Source organism: Diaporthe amygdali (genome assembly GCF_026229845.1).
Source record: "Diaporthe amygdali strain CAA958 chromosome Unknown NODE_15_length_991109_cov_64_707514, whole genome shotgun sequence".
In the NCBI taxonomy this organism is placed as follows: Eukaryota; Fungi; Ascomycota; class Sordariomycetes; order Diaporthales; family Diaporthaceae; genus Diaporthe; species Diaporthe amygdali.
The window spans coordinates 176,893-192,117 of NW_026517035.1; the positions used below are offsets into that span (position 1 = coordinate 176,893).

The following is a 15,225-nucleotide window of genomic DNA, read 5'->3' on the forward strand; positions in this document are numbered from 1 at the left end:
CGAATGGACCTTGGAATTACGGCAAAAGGGGCAGGACGGAATGACCCGGTGCAATGGCTATTAGCCTGCTGGGATTACCGGCCACATCGTTATGCTTCATTAGGAAGGTCGAACTTTCCTCGATGCTTGACCTAGCCTGGCGATTATTATTCGAGTCCGACACTCTACCAAACCTGACCGTCGCCGGAGCTGTTGCTGAGGTGCTTCTGATCCATCTGGTGTATGATAATCAACCGTCTACAACCGCTTCTTTGTATTTCATAAGCCACGCTCTTTTCGACTCAAACCTCGCTGTCTGGATGTATGCGAGATTGGAGGGTTTACTACCTCGTCAGTCGATTTGTTATTACAGTCGATGTGGGTAAGCATGACGGTATGAGCACGAAACTCCTTTATAAGCCAAACATAAGCCGGAAACAGTGAAGAACGAATATCATCCTGACCCATGAAACTTAGTGAATTAAATGATCAGTCCTTTCCCACGAACCCCTTATGCAGATTCCCAAAACGCCGTAGTAACTAATGCGACATATTTTACAATATTGTACAAAATACAGGAAAGCGCTGAATGCTCTTCAGAGCTTAGGCCTTTCCTTGTCCAACAATCTCGATGTCGTCGTCTATAACAGTTTTTGAAATTTCTTTGGCCACCCAAGTAGACACGCTTGATACTGCTTCAATTGCATTGTCCAGATGAATCTGGAAAAAGCCTTGTAGCTGAGAAGGTGTGAACGCGCCCTCAGGAATGTGTTTCGAGAACTCGGCCGCCAGCTGCCGCAGGGCCTCCATGTCCAAGTCCGAAGAGGGTCCCCTAGCATCACAAGCAAACATTCTCATGAACATCTCGGCCGCTGATTTGCGACTGATGTTCCCCAGGTGGACCTTCAAGTCAACCCTCCCCGGGCGCACCAAAGCTGGGTCGAGTAGCTCAGGCTTGTTAGTGGTCATGATGACAATCCGGCCCTCTTGCGACCCAACTCCGTCCAGGACATTCAGCAGTCCAGAGAGCGTGCAGTTCGACCTGGGGCTGTGGCTGCCGCTGGAACTGATCGTCCGGTCTTCCCTATCGGGCAGGTCGCGGTCCGCCGCCCACACTGCGTCGATATCCTCGAGCAGCACTATACACTGAGGCGGAATCTCCTGGAACATTTGCTCGAGGTCGGCGTCGGAGGCGACGCTGGGAATTTTCACCTCATAGAGGTCGAGGCCAAACTCGCCTGCCAGCGCGGTGGATAGGGACGATTTGCCGGTGCCTGGGGGGCCATAGAAGAGGTAGCCTCTTCGGTATGGCATGCTCCTGCCTTGATAGCGCTTCTGTGTTTCAGGGTCGAGATATTTCCGGATGTCGGCCAGTAGGCTTTTCTTAACGTCCTCGTCGAAGTGCACCGTCTCCAGTAGCCGGATGGGCTTTCTGGACTTGGGCTGCCAGGAAATACCATAGCGGTCTCGTGAGTAGATCATTACAAAGTACTGTGTCTGTTGATCTGCGAAGTCGCGACAAGTCTGGACCAGGGAGCGAATGGGTTCCGCAGATCGACCAAGGCAGCTTATTGTGAGATCCTCGCCTCCGATTCCGTCGTACCCTGGGTCGCACATGGAGGCGTTGAAGCTTTCGAGGGAGCGATGTATGATGAAAACCTGCCCATCCTGCCAGAACCAAACCGTCTCAAAATGTGGCAAGTACTGGACCTGTCTTTGCGTCTTCTTCAGCGACGCAGTCTCCGATGCATCTCCTCGACCAAGCCTGTCTCTAATTTCCGTCCGAGCGGTGAAGAAACGCGTATTATTTCGAGGTTGGATGACATGAGCCAATACCCAGCTGACAACATTTTTGTTCAAGGGGTCTCGGCCAGGAATTGTAACAGAGGCAACAAAGAATTGTTTGATCCAGCTATACGTCTCGCGCCAAGCGCCGTGAAGCAGTCGCCAGGCTGCAGGGATGACGCCAGCGATAGCTATGAGTGACCCGAGACGAGTGATATCCAGATGAGAGAGAGACGGCCAGTAGGCAGTGACTGCACCCAAGAGACCTTGCATTGACGGCTCAGCAAGTCTGAAAGCCGGGACGGCGCCTCCGGCGTGGAACGGCTGCGCCATGGGTTCGGCTTTCGGGGTTCAATCGGCCCAAGAAAAAAGTCGGAACCGATAAAAGGGGTCGCCGCGCATGAACGGACAAGCGCCACGCGTGAGGGCAGCCCCTGGGAAGTACCTATACTCGACAAAAGGGGGACAATTGGGAAAAGAAACACATTAAAGCTACATCTCGAAGCAATGAGTGACGCGAAGAAGAAAGCCAAATGAACGGGAGGCCGGAAATCGTGGAGGATGACGGTGAGTGAGATTGAAGAGTCCGATTGAGGTCACGTAGCCGAAAGGCCCGTCAGAAACTTTGATGATCAGCTGCCAGCTGGCACCAGCTGTTCACCTGGTAGCTCACCAGCTGGCAAAAACACCAAGCCTTCGGTCCCATTGAAACTGCTAAGCACGATTCCCTACTTGCCAATACACCGGTCGAAGATTCCCGATTTTAATAGTTTTATGCATGTACTCATTTCCAAAAACAAGTTGCCTTCTCTGTGTACTCAGTTATCATCTTACAACAGACTGTCCTTGAGTAGACGTCTCAAGGCGAAAATCAATAACTCGTTGGTATCGTATCTTCCAAAGCGATAATATTGGCTGACGATGCACGTTATGCCACAGGATAGTATATATGTAACCGACATCATGCCGCCAGATTCGGGCGTTCAGTATTGGACAGCTCGATACATCCGATCAACACTACTGCGAAAGTAAAGTCCAAACCACTGGCTCAGCAAGGCACCCGATCAACGGTGGGGACAGATGTTGTGTATGACCTGTCCCGACCGAAGCAGTGGTAAAATCTAGCATTCCTAGAATTTGTTTGTTTGATGACGGTAGCTGCTTCTCCCCTAAACCATGGCATGATCGAGGCTCTCTGAATTAAGAGATTGCGAAGATGGCAATTCTGTAAGAATCACTTAGAAATAATGAAGCACTGAGTTACATCTCCTTCTTTGGCTTGGTAGACCTCTACATGTTGAAGTAATCCTGGATAATAAAGGAAGGTAAACCGAAAATCGCTTTCAACCAAAAGTCAGCCGACTCATCTCACATTGGAACTACTTCGCGCATCAATAAGACCCTTTGCGGTGTGATTTGCGCTGAAAAGTGGGCATGTCATATTAATTGGTAATTCTCTATGCAAACCCGATGGTGTTTCAAAAGAATTGACCCACTGAATCTTTCCAACTCCAATCCTACCGGGGCTGCAGGGCTGACCGTCCAGGCTCCAAAACTGTGCGATCCACGCCACACATACTGCCGTTTATTTCAACTTCTTGTCCTCATGTAGCAGGCTATACTCAGGGTAACTCGCTTGGTACCTATCAAACACAATCATCAGCGTCAGCACAAACCTCTGCTTTTCAAAAAGTTCAAGGCCGGAGCGCAACAACTAACCCAAGTAGTCCTGCCCCCACCCAATAGGCCAAGACATGATGCAGAACTACCAATAGCCAGATCGGCGTCCAGAATGGGGGCGTCAGCACAATGTCGCTGTGGTACAGAAACAGCAGGATCTGGAAGAGCGAGGGTGCGACCTTGCTCTTCTCACAATCCTTCAGGTATCCGCTGAAGTTGCGCATGAAAGCCTCGTCGAAGCCGTGGTCGAGGCCCTGGGGCTCAACCCACACGGTGAAGATGAGGTCTTCTTTCGATGAGGCGTGGGCCCAGAAAGTGTGTCTGCGGGTGATGTCAGGTCATCTGATACAACATGGCCTCTGCAACAAACAAGTACTTGTCGTGGCTTCCTCCAAGACATGATGGCGGCCACATACCTCGCTCCGGACGGCACAGAGATCCGGCCGTCATCCTTCGTGATGGCATACTCCTTTCCGTTCTTCACAACACCCAGCACGCCCTGCTGCACCTCGAAGTGCTCGTCCTGGCGCAGGTGGATGTGCAGCGGTGGGCCCGACTTGCCATCGCGAACGACCTTCTTACTCAGGTAATGGGTCTCGCGCACGGCGCTGAGGCCGGCGTTGTTTTTGACGAAGTCATAAAGGATCGCGTCCTCGGCCGTGGTGACAGATGCGTCATGCGCCGTTGTCGTGCGTTGCGTGGGGCGCGGCGACAGCCACAGTTGCAGCCAGCTTGGTGACATGTTGCTGATCTATACCAGAGATGGAGTCGAGTGGAGTGGGAAGCAGGCTCGGGGGCAGTGGTGGATAATATGGCTGAGACATCTCCTTTTGAAGGCGTTGCGTGCCAAGGATCTCAAGCCGGTCAGCGCTAGGCGCAAACTTGTGCCTTGTAACCGTTAGCTGCTGACACGTCAGCACGTGTGCTTCGGACTGCTCCTTCGATTCTCGGTTCAGCCTCTGATAATTGCTTTGATCCAGTAATCCTTTCATTGCACTTTTTTTGTGGATGTGAAATCCTGATGGAATACGTGGGCAGGTCGAGTATTCGCAACTAGGCCCAATGGAGGCAACAATCGTGACAGAGAGCTTACACGGGTGCATAGTGGAGAAAGATTTGTTCTTCAACTTTATTACTTTTCCGTGTATAGGTGTATAGAGTGATTAAATACAATAAGATTCTCCTTCATTAAGCTAGGGCCGACACAAAATCCCGCTATAAACCCACCCGTTACAGGTTGGCGAGGACGGCAGCACCACCGAACAGAGCACCCATGCCAACGGCAGCAGTCTGCACGGGGCCGTAGTTGCCAGAAGCGGATGAGCTCGCACTTGAGGCAGCGCTACCAGCCGACTTGGTGGCAGAGGAGACCTTGGACCCGGCGGAGCTGCTCAGGCTGGCGAGTGCCGAGGACAGGGAGGCGGCGGCTGAGCCAGTAGCAGTGGAAAGCTCAGACTGGATGGATGAGGCACGGCTGTTGGTGTCCGAAGTGATGGAGTTCAGGGCCGATGAGACCTCAGACGAAGCTGAGGACAGGCGAGACGAGATCGCAGACCCGATGGAGGAGGTGACGCTGGCCGCTGAGCTGGCGGCGGAGCTGGCATCCGAGGTGCTCATGCTCATGCTGGATGAGGTAGTGGTGGTCTCTTGGGCCTGGGAGCAAACAAGTCAGCAATAGTCACTATGGTTGTATACATGAAGACAACTTACCAGCGCCAGAGGGGCGATAGCGACGAGGAGAGTTGAGAAACGCATATTGACGGTGGTTTGTTTCGATACGGGTGAAACGAGTTTGTTTTGGTGGGTTGTTTTAAAGCTTAGAAGCAGGATCAACAGTCAAGACTTCTTGGAATGAATAAACTTTAGATCTAATCGGCACCCAAGGTAAGAAGAACGAGGGAGATGCCACCCTTTTATGCCCGTCCCCGTGGCATCGAGTGAGCTCGAGGAGCTTGGACATTGCCGCACATGGGCTGCGGGACTACGCCAGGGACGGTCTCACCATGTCGACCAAATCCGCCTAGTCGACACAGCTCCAATGAGAAAGCTGAAGGACTGGGAGATCGGATGAGCGGCACCAAACACCTTCACTGCCCACGGGCCACAGTGACGAAGCAGGCACAGCTGGGCAGCTGGGGCATCAGGCGAGCCTTCTGCCAAGTGCCGTGCGTACAAGGGTGCAAGGAGCAGGGCAGGACTTCTGGTTTCCAAGCTGAGCCGGGACAAGAGACGGCTCGCCTGGCTCGATCAGTCTGGGGTGAGGGCACTGCCTTTGTCGATCCAGGCCCGCATCGAACGCCCACTGGCCCGAAAGCAGCTTCTATTTAGTCATCGTCAGCCACGGATCCCTGGGTTGTCTATGTGTAATGTGTTCCCCCGAGCCGTCCGTGGTCCAGGATGAAGGCAGGTCAGGGCGAGGTGATGGTAGCTTGCAGCTCTCAGCTTGGAGCTGCGGAGGCGCCAAGCCAAGCCTCGGTTTGAGCTGTCAAATATGGGGCTTCCGAGCACCTTCACCATTGCCCGAGCCGGGGTGCTATGCGGGTTACCGCAATCCCAGACAAGTATAGATCACAAAGGAACTCCGACTGGTCGTGCGACTGATGCCGTCATGTTATTGATAATGGAGCTATGGCACCTCTTCGTGATCTCGGTTCCAGAATTCTCCAGGCTCTCGGGCAACAGAAGTGCGGGTGGGTTACCTCCAACTCAAGCTGCGGTGGAGAAGTCCTCAAGTCCAGGCTCTATTTTTGAACCGGCCGTGGGCTGATGGACACCACTATCTACAACAGAATAGCCGGATTATGTGGAGATGCAAGCATAGCATTAGGGAAGCCTAGCTCATTCAACGAGGCGTTGCCACTGAGACTTGCACCGAGAGCTTCGGGCTGTCTGCCTGTACAGAGCAGCATTTCTGGCTGTCAGAACTCAGAACAGCCTGTCCGAGCCACTGTCAGATTTCAAATGCTGCTGCACGAGCCCCTGTGCTAGCGCTGATATTGCCACTTTGCGACGCCAGACCGCGCCAACACTCGTCCGGGACTCTATTACGTCTGACGACGTCATTCGGCGATCTCCTCGCTCCTTTGTTGTTAATCGAGATGCTTTGCATGGATTTTCCCTAATCGACTTCGTGTGACAGCTTCAGAAAGCCCCTGCCGTCGGCTAATAACTCCAGCGCCGGAGGCCTGATTCGGCCCTGCTGCTCTGTCGTGTTTGCTTAAAAGTTGACGTTACATATGATGATGGCTGAGGCCCACCATCACATCCGGATGTGCCGCCACAACGCCCCTGACGAAGGCTCGGCACGTTGTGCATCGATCTGCGCAGGGATTCTAGGGGCACGTTGGCTGTAACCTCCCTGTGCTACCCGAATACGTTTTGGGACCGCTGTGGTGGCCAAACCCGAGGTTTAGTGTTCGCTGGCATGCGGGCGTAGCCATTCACGGCTAAGTAGAGAAGAAGCCAATGCAGACGAAAATCGCTCTAGGTCTTCTAAAGCTGTGGAACAAACCTAAACGCCAGCAAGTGCGCCGCGAGTGGCTTGGCTCTTGGTTCCATACTGGTGTGTTGTTACTCTCCGGCTGGCTGCAATGTCCTGGCTGTTGTGCTGTTGTCGGTTGTTGTGCTTGTATCGTAGGCACACTCGGCAAGTTCGAGGCATGGTTCCACGGTCGGTTGAAGCAGTACTGGATCGTGAGATGGAATTCTATGCATTTTGAAAACAGATCCAGGTCGAACAGCAACGAACACAAATTATGAGGCCCTCTGCAGTACCGTCCCTGTTGAAAATGCCATTCCCTAAGTGGACTGTGAGCCCGACCAAACCCGAAACCGCGGGTGCACTCTCAAAAGCGAATACGTTCAATTGGGTAGGATTGCTGGACTGTTTCATCTTTTGATACGACATCCATCAAATTAATCGTCCATTGCATGCAACGTACTATTGCACGGAGTGCCACTGAAACTCCGTTAGTCCATCGCAGTGCTCATCAGGAACGGCCAGCTGGAAAGGTTATTTTATCTATTTACTCAACTTGTAAAGAAGTAGTTCAGTTAAAGACACATCCCGACCTGTCACATGTTCTCAACGAAATCTATCGGCTTGTCGTAGGTTTTCTCCGTGAAATAAGGATAGTCATTGTTCAACGGATGATGGCTGCCCGGGACGGTCTCAGTGACCCACTCAGTAAACATGTCAGAATGCGTCGTCGAGGATATTATTGGATGTGCACAGTGACACAATTTTTATGATTGCTAACAAGGCCGTTTACGCGAACATGAACTATCGATAGGCTCCTGTAGAAGTGCCGAGTTTTCTTCTCTAGTTCATGTGATGCGTGTGAGATATTCGCTGATATCGCCAGCTCGCGAAAACATATATGGGGAGACATCACTCGGCATTGTGAATGACACGGGTCTCCAGCCAGCTTCAATCTTTCTACGTACGTTGACGTACATCGCCATCTGGATGGCCATGATAGTGATCGTCTGACGCACAGCAAAGCATTTTGATTTCTGCTCTGCGTCTCTTAAGGCAAATGAAGGGCTTGTACTTGACCAACTATGAATATAAAAACATAATACTATCTCATCTGCAACACTTGCTTTTGACATGCGATAGGAATAATATCTCCATTCAATAACTCAACCTCTATAAGACGGAACCATATGTACACCAAATGAACCTATATACTCGTACCACCGCAACACCCTCCTCTAATACATAACCACAGCCAACCGATTATTCGAACTAACAGCGACATCCGTTCCAGACAGATTATCGATATAAGCGTTCTTAACCCCGACCTTGTCCTTCAGATAATCCACAGCGTCCTGATTAAATATCTTGCCCACGCTCCAAGGCGTAGCAATGACAGTGGCCCCGTCACTCTCGCGCGTCGTCTTCGCACCGTCGGGCGCACCGCTGACGACGTCCCTTTTGTCGAAACCAACCTCAGAGCTGCCGTCCCCGTCAGTCGGCGCTACCGTCGCCGCGCCGTCACACCCCGTCTGCAAGCTGACATCGCCCCACGCGTTGCCGTCGGTGGCCTTGATCTGCACCTCGACCCACGTCGCCGGCATGTCCGTCGCGCGGACGATGCGGCCTTTGAAATCTGCACCCAGTGACACCGACGCCGTTTGGGAGGGCTGCACGGTCACCTTTGTTACCATATTTGTACATGGGATGCCGGGGTCTGCAGTGCCGTCACCGTTGGCAACGTTATTACAGAAGAAATAGGTCGCCTCTTTGTCTGAGGCATTGCTTAGATCTACGCCTGGGTCGGAGCCGGCGCGGGGGCGGAGTACGGCGGCTGTAGTGAAGGAAGCCAGGGCAGTGAGACCGGTAAGAATGGTGTTGGAACGCATGTTTGCTTTGGGTGTGATAAGTGTGGGTATCTTAGAGTGATCGAATGGCTCTTTGGATAAATAAAACGAAGGAGATATGACCCAAAATGAACGTGGGCCACCAGGGCGACAATGGCATTAATGACTGACAGAAGACAGAGGGCTGGATAATTAATCAACTTGGCAGATATCATGGCGATCATGATTTTATATACAATTGAATCTTGTGTCGCTTGAGCCTTGATCATGGTGGTGGTGGCGGCGGTCGATGTAGCATGGCCTCGGCCAAGGGCCACCATCAAAAACGGTGACCATATATCCCTTACAGTCTCGTCGCTGAGACCCTACCCCAGGTCAAGACCGCTGTCAACTTCATCTAACATCCTATCAACGTGTATCAGTTTTACATACGCGTCACTAATAGTAGACTCCTTTGGGTACTTCTTTCAGAGTCGAAGATGAGCTTATGGTTGGATATATCGCCTTTGTTAGGAACGCTTCGTGATACAAAGTCCACCCATGTAGAGAAGACCGACAGACGATGAGTGTTGTCTCTCTGCTGGAAACTCCAGACAAATTTCTTGCGATCATACCGGAAATTAGACCAGGAAATGATGACTACGGAAGGGCATGCACCTTTGGCCTGGGTGGACCCAGTTTGACGAGGCCAGCCGTTCCACCTACCAAATCTATTCTCAACATCTGGCGACCTGGAAGAGCAAATAACAGCATCAGTTATAATTGTTTCACGAGGAAACCAAACGGCCCTTCCAGGCCACCAAATCGGTGCGCGAATGCTCCGGTGAACCAGAAGTCAGAGAAAGTTGAAGGGTTTTACTGATAGCCTGCGGGATGTGAACTCCGAATCGCAGCTCTCCGCTCTCCCAAATTGACCACACCGCCTAGCTAGTCCATAACTCAGTAGCTGTCATCTTACGAATGAGCGCGTCCTCCTTGAGATTTGCTGCTCTTGATTGCGCTCCTTCATGTACCTGGCTCATCAGCTGATGGTGTCACAAAAGCTGTGGCGGAACGCTGAGAGCCATCATTGGTGCACCTATCACGAAAGCACGCACTAACGTGCAGAATAGTCTCCGAGGATCAAGATGTCATGGGTTTAAGCGGCCAAAGAGAAACAGAGCAGTCAGCAACAGCTCGCGCCCAGGTTGATAACCGTCTCGTTCGACTAGAAGAGAAAGCGAGACGACAGCAAAACCGTCTTTGGGGGCTGTCGAACGATTCTGGACCTAATCGTACTGCTGACGCGAGTACCACGTTTCAGGGCCTTCAAAAGCTTGGCTCCCCATTGCTCATTCCAGTCATCGACCCAGCGTGATGGATTCGGCGGCCCGGCGGCCCAGGAACAGACCTAGTCTCGTTTCCCCGTCTGTCAGCCCAGCCAAGCCCGCCGCCGTCTGTCCGCGGCTCGGGATCAAGAGGGAACCAATTACAACATTAAACAAATTGTTTCTGCCATGAAACAGTATTGTTAGTATGTTTCTAATTGTTTGGCCTCCAGAAAATTGCCTCGTAGCACTGGGCGCCCCCACCCATGGCCATGGCGCCAACCTATTCCACATCGACCTCGCTGTTTCATAACTATCAAGACCATCGTCCAAAAGATCGCCACACAACACAGCTTGGGCCATCAGTATAACTGCCGATTGAGTCCTGCAATTAGATTTAGAGGTCTGTCTAGTCATGTTTTCAGGAACGAACGGGTGCAGTTCCACGACCCCCTTGAGGGAGGCGTATCCTACACCCACCTGAAGAAACAACGCGCGGAAATTACTTATTGTTATTTTCGATATTCGAAATTTGTATTTCAGACTGAATTCAAACTTTTGATCATTTATGAATTCGTCAGAAGGGACAAGGCCCAGTATGACCGCACGTTTGCCCGCCTCTGGGAGTGACTGCTACCAGGGGTTCTCATTGACGGTGCTGGCATTGCTTCACCGCGTGCTAAACAAAGTATCACGAGATTACGACCAAACGGCTCGGTCTGAAATGTGCCTTCCATCTGCAGATATGCATTTTCCGGCGACCGCTTGCGCGTTGATCCTAACATCTTCAACTCACAATTGTTCTAAGGCGGAACTCTCGCCCAAGCCATTCGTAACTCGGTCAGGCAGGCGCATGGGGCTCTTCGTTTGAATATGGAAGATCCTAGTTGCCAGCTGGTTGAAAACTTGAAATCGATTATCAAATGTACGCATGCGCAAGGTCGTTGGGCACAGGGCTGCTTGGTGTGAGACGTTGCTGTAACATAACGATGGAGTTCATACTCTAGGAGTCGTAAGATGTACAAAATTTGCCACCCAGAAAGAAGCAGACTGATTCGGCGTCTATTAGATGAAGAGGCAATCGAGTCTCGCGCGCTGACTGTAGGCTATCCTGTGATACAACACTTTCTAGATTGTGCGGACCATCTGTGATTTCCTACTTGATCGAGTGATAACAAGACTTCAACTCACTGCCCAGATCCTCAAGCAAAGACCGGAATGGGAACGCCATCCTAAGAAAAGCAAACAAGCCTTTCATTAGTGATAGCACCAGTTTTGGTTCCTAGATAATGGAGCGAAGTCCCAAGCAGGGAAAGACTGGTCAACCACCTGCCCCGATTATCTATGTATCTTCACTTAGGAAGTTTGTGATTGAGAGTCAGTTTTAAAAAGCACCAAGCACCTCGCCCGTACAGATACCCCTCAGCTGAAGCCATCATATTTTGAGCACAGTTTCTATGGGAGAACAATGTTGCCCATTCCCAGAGTTGTCTCGACTGCAGGAAATTATCTTCCCATCTTGATCGTGTAGGGTTCTGAGACTGCCTGTCAGGGCATAACGCGCATTTAAGGCCTGAAAATAGCCTTGTAATCGTTGTCCGACGGGGCTCCAGTACTGTTTCCATTCTCAACAAGCGATGTTATTCAAACCTCCGGAGAATCATTCCATGGCTGGAATTGACTTGTGAAATCCCCGACCTGGACATGGTTAATCCATTCACCAACGCGTGGTATCGGCCCAGGCAGGAGGATTAGGCAGAACCACCGCTAGCACTCACAGGCTAACCCGTTCAAGACAAGGAGCTTTTACTCTATGGTTGTCAAGCTGAATCCAAATCTACAAATTCATGGTCTCCCGTACATTCTCTTTCTTCAATTCAACACTATATCCTTTCATCCTTCATGGTATCCGCCACTGTGAAATTGGTGCTGCTTCATGATGCTCCCCCAACTCAAGATTCACGTCAACGGCTCAGCTTCTGTGTTTCGTACAGCAGAGCGCGGAGTGCTGCATATCGAAATCTCCTCTACAACCACCACTCAGAGTGAAGCATCTTCCAATGTCAGCAGCACCACCGAGACCGTGATCAATACCTTCCGCCATTTTGCACCCAAGACCGAGGACGGCCTGTATCCTCATGCCTCAGCGGGAATCACAGCCTTCTCCGCGTCCGCCCCGGAAACTTCGACCTTCATCCCAAGAGACAAGAATGGCAGGGAAATCAGTCAGTGCGACCCCTTTCCCGCTACGGCTGCCTGTCTGTCTTTCACTAGTCTTCCAGAACAAATAGTTTCGGGTTCCGTAGCAGGTCACTAACTCATACCAGAATCCGCGCCGAAGGAGTACACTGCCACGACGACGGCTGAGGTCATCTTCCGCGACATGGAGCTCCTCGCGCGCCTCGCCACCGAGCTATCGGCCATGGAGAACGTCAGTATCACGCAAACCGAGTGGCGCCTGACCGACGCCACCCACATCGCCATCTGCCGTGAGGCTCGGGTGAATGCCATGAAGGACGCTGTGCAAAAGGCCGAGGACTATGCCGGCGTCGTCGGACGCGAGGTGGTGGCCATCAAGGTTGAGGACGGCCCGGCCAATGTTGCTCATTCTGGGCGAACGAAGCAGACCGCGCGACGGTGGGGTCCCTCGCAGTTGGCTCAGGCTCCCGCACCTACCCAGGCTGCCCGTGCTGCGGCCCGGATGGACCAGGGTCTGACGATCCAGGGTCCTGCGCTGGAGCCGAGCACAATCACAGTTAGTGCGCGAGTGGATGTTCATTTCGTGTCGAAGGATGGGAAACCAATTGATAATAACTCAATCGGTGAAGACGACGAGGAAGACATGTCTGACTGATAATGACTGATTCGATTAAATATTGTTTGATAGAGTCGAGGGAACTGTGGACCGAGAAGGAGCCAAGAAGCAGGCGTGTATATGACCAGAAGAAGTTGGAAAAAACAGTTCCATTAGTCTCGAATGAGTGCTTTATCAATCGACTCAATCGGCTTCCACAAAAGAAACTCTTTGAGATCTCTATTGTCGATTATGTGTGGGTGCCTCGCAACAGATATTGGTATGATCCTACTGAAAGGCCGCGCGCTATCTAGCGTCGCGAAGGCATAGTAACCTCAGTCGACGCTGCGAGTTGTGAGGGACGAAATTAAGAGCTAGCTGTTTATGGCAGCGAGAAAGAGGATCATGCATCTCTCATGCATGTCGTAATCACGTGTGTAAGTGTAAGCAGAGAGATGAGGGGCAGCACAATGCTTGCGAGCCTTCCTAGCCATGACAACCCATCTCAGGCTCTTAAGAGTGAGCAAGTAACAATGGACAGGGTACTCTTTGGAAGACAACTTGAGGCTTGTAGGACGAAGATGGAAGATGTGAGCTGGCTTGAGATTCTCAATTACTCGGTACGTTTTCCATGCAGGCGTCTTTTGCTCATCGAGACTCGTATCTCAGGCCTAGGACTTTTTGCACTGACTAACTGATTTCTCTGTGCAGGATCCGAAAATCAGTACGGCAGAGAATCTCTCAGAACTAAGATCAAATGAAGCTCTCATGAGCTTTCTGAAGCGCGAGGTATGAGATCCGGCAGTAAGGCAAGGCTGTGGTTGAGATGGCCGGAATTGGGATCTGGAGCCAAGCTGAGCAGCCATGTCGTAGCCTCCATTTGCGTCTCGAGACTTGGAAGATGGCGTGTGTCTCAAAGATGGGATAAGACTAGTGTAAAGTTCCGTTGTACATTGTCTTTCACACGGGGTTGCAACTGATATATCACTCGTGTGCAGTCTCCAGACCAGAGCGAAGGATGCCGAAGCTTTCTCTCCCGGTGTTATATCGCTAGAGAAGTCCTCATACAGACAACTTATACGAGAGTTCCAACTCTCTTTTCGTTCCCTGGATTCTTGTAGTGCAGTTGGGCCATGTTTCTGGTGGATGAATGTCGGGAATAACCTTCGTACGTCCCACAGCCTTTTTTTTTTTTAGCTTATTCCTCGCAACGTGCAAGGGCATGTGGGAAACGATGGTGATTTCTGACCTAAACCGTGCTACTTCTAATCCATTTTAGAACTTATCTTTCGCAAATCCGACGTAGAATGGGTGGGCACCTCCAGGGGCTGGGAAATGTTACTGTCATACTCCTTCGACACTGGACTGACATCCGGTTACGTAAAGGCGACGGAGAAGATGAGTTTCAGGGACGTTCTGGACGACTTGGTATTTTGTGGCAGACCTGTCTCCCATCCCCTGCTCCTACCCGTCCTCACCTTGTGTAACGAACTATCCTCCAACAACGACAAAAAGCATAGAGAGCAAAGAATTGAGCTTCGGAGACTGGAACGCGCGCTGCTTTCTCGGTACGCAATGGCCCCAGCAGCCCACTACGGGCCTGTGACGGACCCGGACCTTGACAAGATCAGCAAGACAATTGCTGATAGCCAGTCTATTGTCCTCCAGAAGAGGCCGCAAGCATGGCAGAATGTCATTGACAGTGTTAAGTGTGCGGCTGCAGAGTTTTGGGATCATACTCCGGCTTAGAAGAAGAGTCCTGAACTGGACGACCTACATGAAACGCTAATAAATCGGCTTGACTTTTTGACTGTCAAGTTGCAGGGCATCGAGAGCTACGCCCACGTAACCCTGGAAAGGCTTGGTATTCTCCGAGAAGTGGTAGGCAACCCAGTGAAATATTTCTCTGGATGGTCACATCAAGAGTAAATCTCATGTAAGCGCTAATTCGTCGTCATAGGCACATAATATAATCACTCAGAGAGAATCGAGATTGAATCTTGAGATCGCTATTCAACAACAACGCTTGGCGAATGCCAGTGCTCACGAAAGTGCATCAATGAAGACCTTGACACTGTTTGGGTCTTTCTTCCTCCCCGGAACTTTCATATCCTCTGTTTTCAGTATGCCATTCTTTGACTTCGGCAATGGTACGTGGCAGTCTTGTTGCTATCACATCCTTGAGTGACTTTTCAATACGGATCAAAATGCTTCTTAGTACTAATCGTGATCTGCTAGATTTAAACGGACATGTGTCACGAAGCCTTTGGATATATTTCGTGTTGGCAATGCCTTTGACAGCGATAGTCCTGAGTGTCTGGTGGCTATTTGATAGGACTGCTCGGCGTAAACATG

The 15,225-nt window shown here is 51.2% G+C and overlaps 5 protein-coding genes across 5 annotated transcripts; 1 reads left to right on the forward strand and 4 right to left on the reverse strand.

Annotated features, from left to right (window-relative positions):
* Nucleotides 1-582: 582 nt before the first annotated feature.
* Nucleotides 583-2,097, reverse strand: J7T55_009782 (uncharacterized protein; the record flags this gene model as incomplete). Its single annotated transcript, XM_053143733.1, has 1 exon — nucleotides 583-2,097. One exon carries the CDS (start codon nucleotides 2,095-2,097, stop codon nucleotides 583-585), a length of 1,515 nt encoding a protein of 504 aa, XP_052993301.1.
* A 1,252-nt stretch (nucleotides 2,098-3,349) lies between these two features.
* On the reverse strand, nucleotides 3,350-4,436 carry J7T55_009783 (uncharacterized protein; the record flags this gene model as incomplete). Its single annotated transcript, XM_053143734.1, has 4 exons — nucleotides 3,350-3,407; nucleotides 3,484-3,765; nucleotides 3,861-4,195; nucleotides 4,365-4,436. 4 exons carry the CDS (start codon nucleotides 4,434-4,436, stop codon nucleotides 3,350-3,352), a joined length of 747 nt encoding a protein of 248 aa, XP_052993302.1.
* A 238-nt stretch (nucleotides 4,437-4,674) lies between these two features.
* Nucleotides 4,675-5,199, reverse strand: J7T55_009784 (uncharacterized protein; the record flags this gene model as incomplete). The annotated part of the gene is made up of 2 exons (XM_053143735.1): nucleotides 4,675-5,097; nucleotides 5,155-5,199. The coding sequence occupies 2 exons, from the start codon at nucleotides 5,197-5,199 to the stop codon at nucleotides 4,675-4,677; spliced, it is 468 nt and encodes a 155-aa protein (XP_052993303.1).
* Nucleotides 5,200-7,518: 2,319 nt separating this feature from the next.
* Nucleotides 7,519-8,811, reverse strand: J7T55_009785 (uncharacterized protein; the record flags this gene model as incomplete). The annotated part of the gene is made up of 3 exons (XM_053143736.1): nucleotides 7,519-7,626; nucleotides 7,891-7,932; nucleotides 8,200-8,811. 3 exons carry the CDS (start codon nucleotides 8,809-8,811, stop codon nucleotides 7,519-7,521), a joined length of 762 nt encoding a protein of 253 aa, XP_052993304.1.
* Nucleotides 8,812-12,015: 3,204 nt separating this feature from the next.
* J7T55_009786 (uncharacterized protein) lies at nucleotides 12,016-14,619 on the forward strand (the record flags this gene model as incomplete). The annotated part of the gene is made up of 8 exons (XM_053143737.1): nucleotides 12,016-12,301; nucleotides 12,404-12,835; nucleotides 12,964-13,150; nucleotides 13,445-13,490; nucleotides 13,582-13,659; nucleotides 13,744-13,805; nucleotides 13,869-14,038; nucleotides 14,150-14,619. The coding sequence occupies 8 exons, from the start codon at nucleotides 12,016-12,018 to the stop codon at nucleotides 14,617-14,619; spliced, it is 1,731 nt and encodes a 576-aa protein (XP_052993305.1).
* Nucleotides 14,620-15,225: the final 606 nt, after the last annotated feature.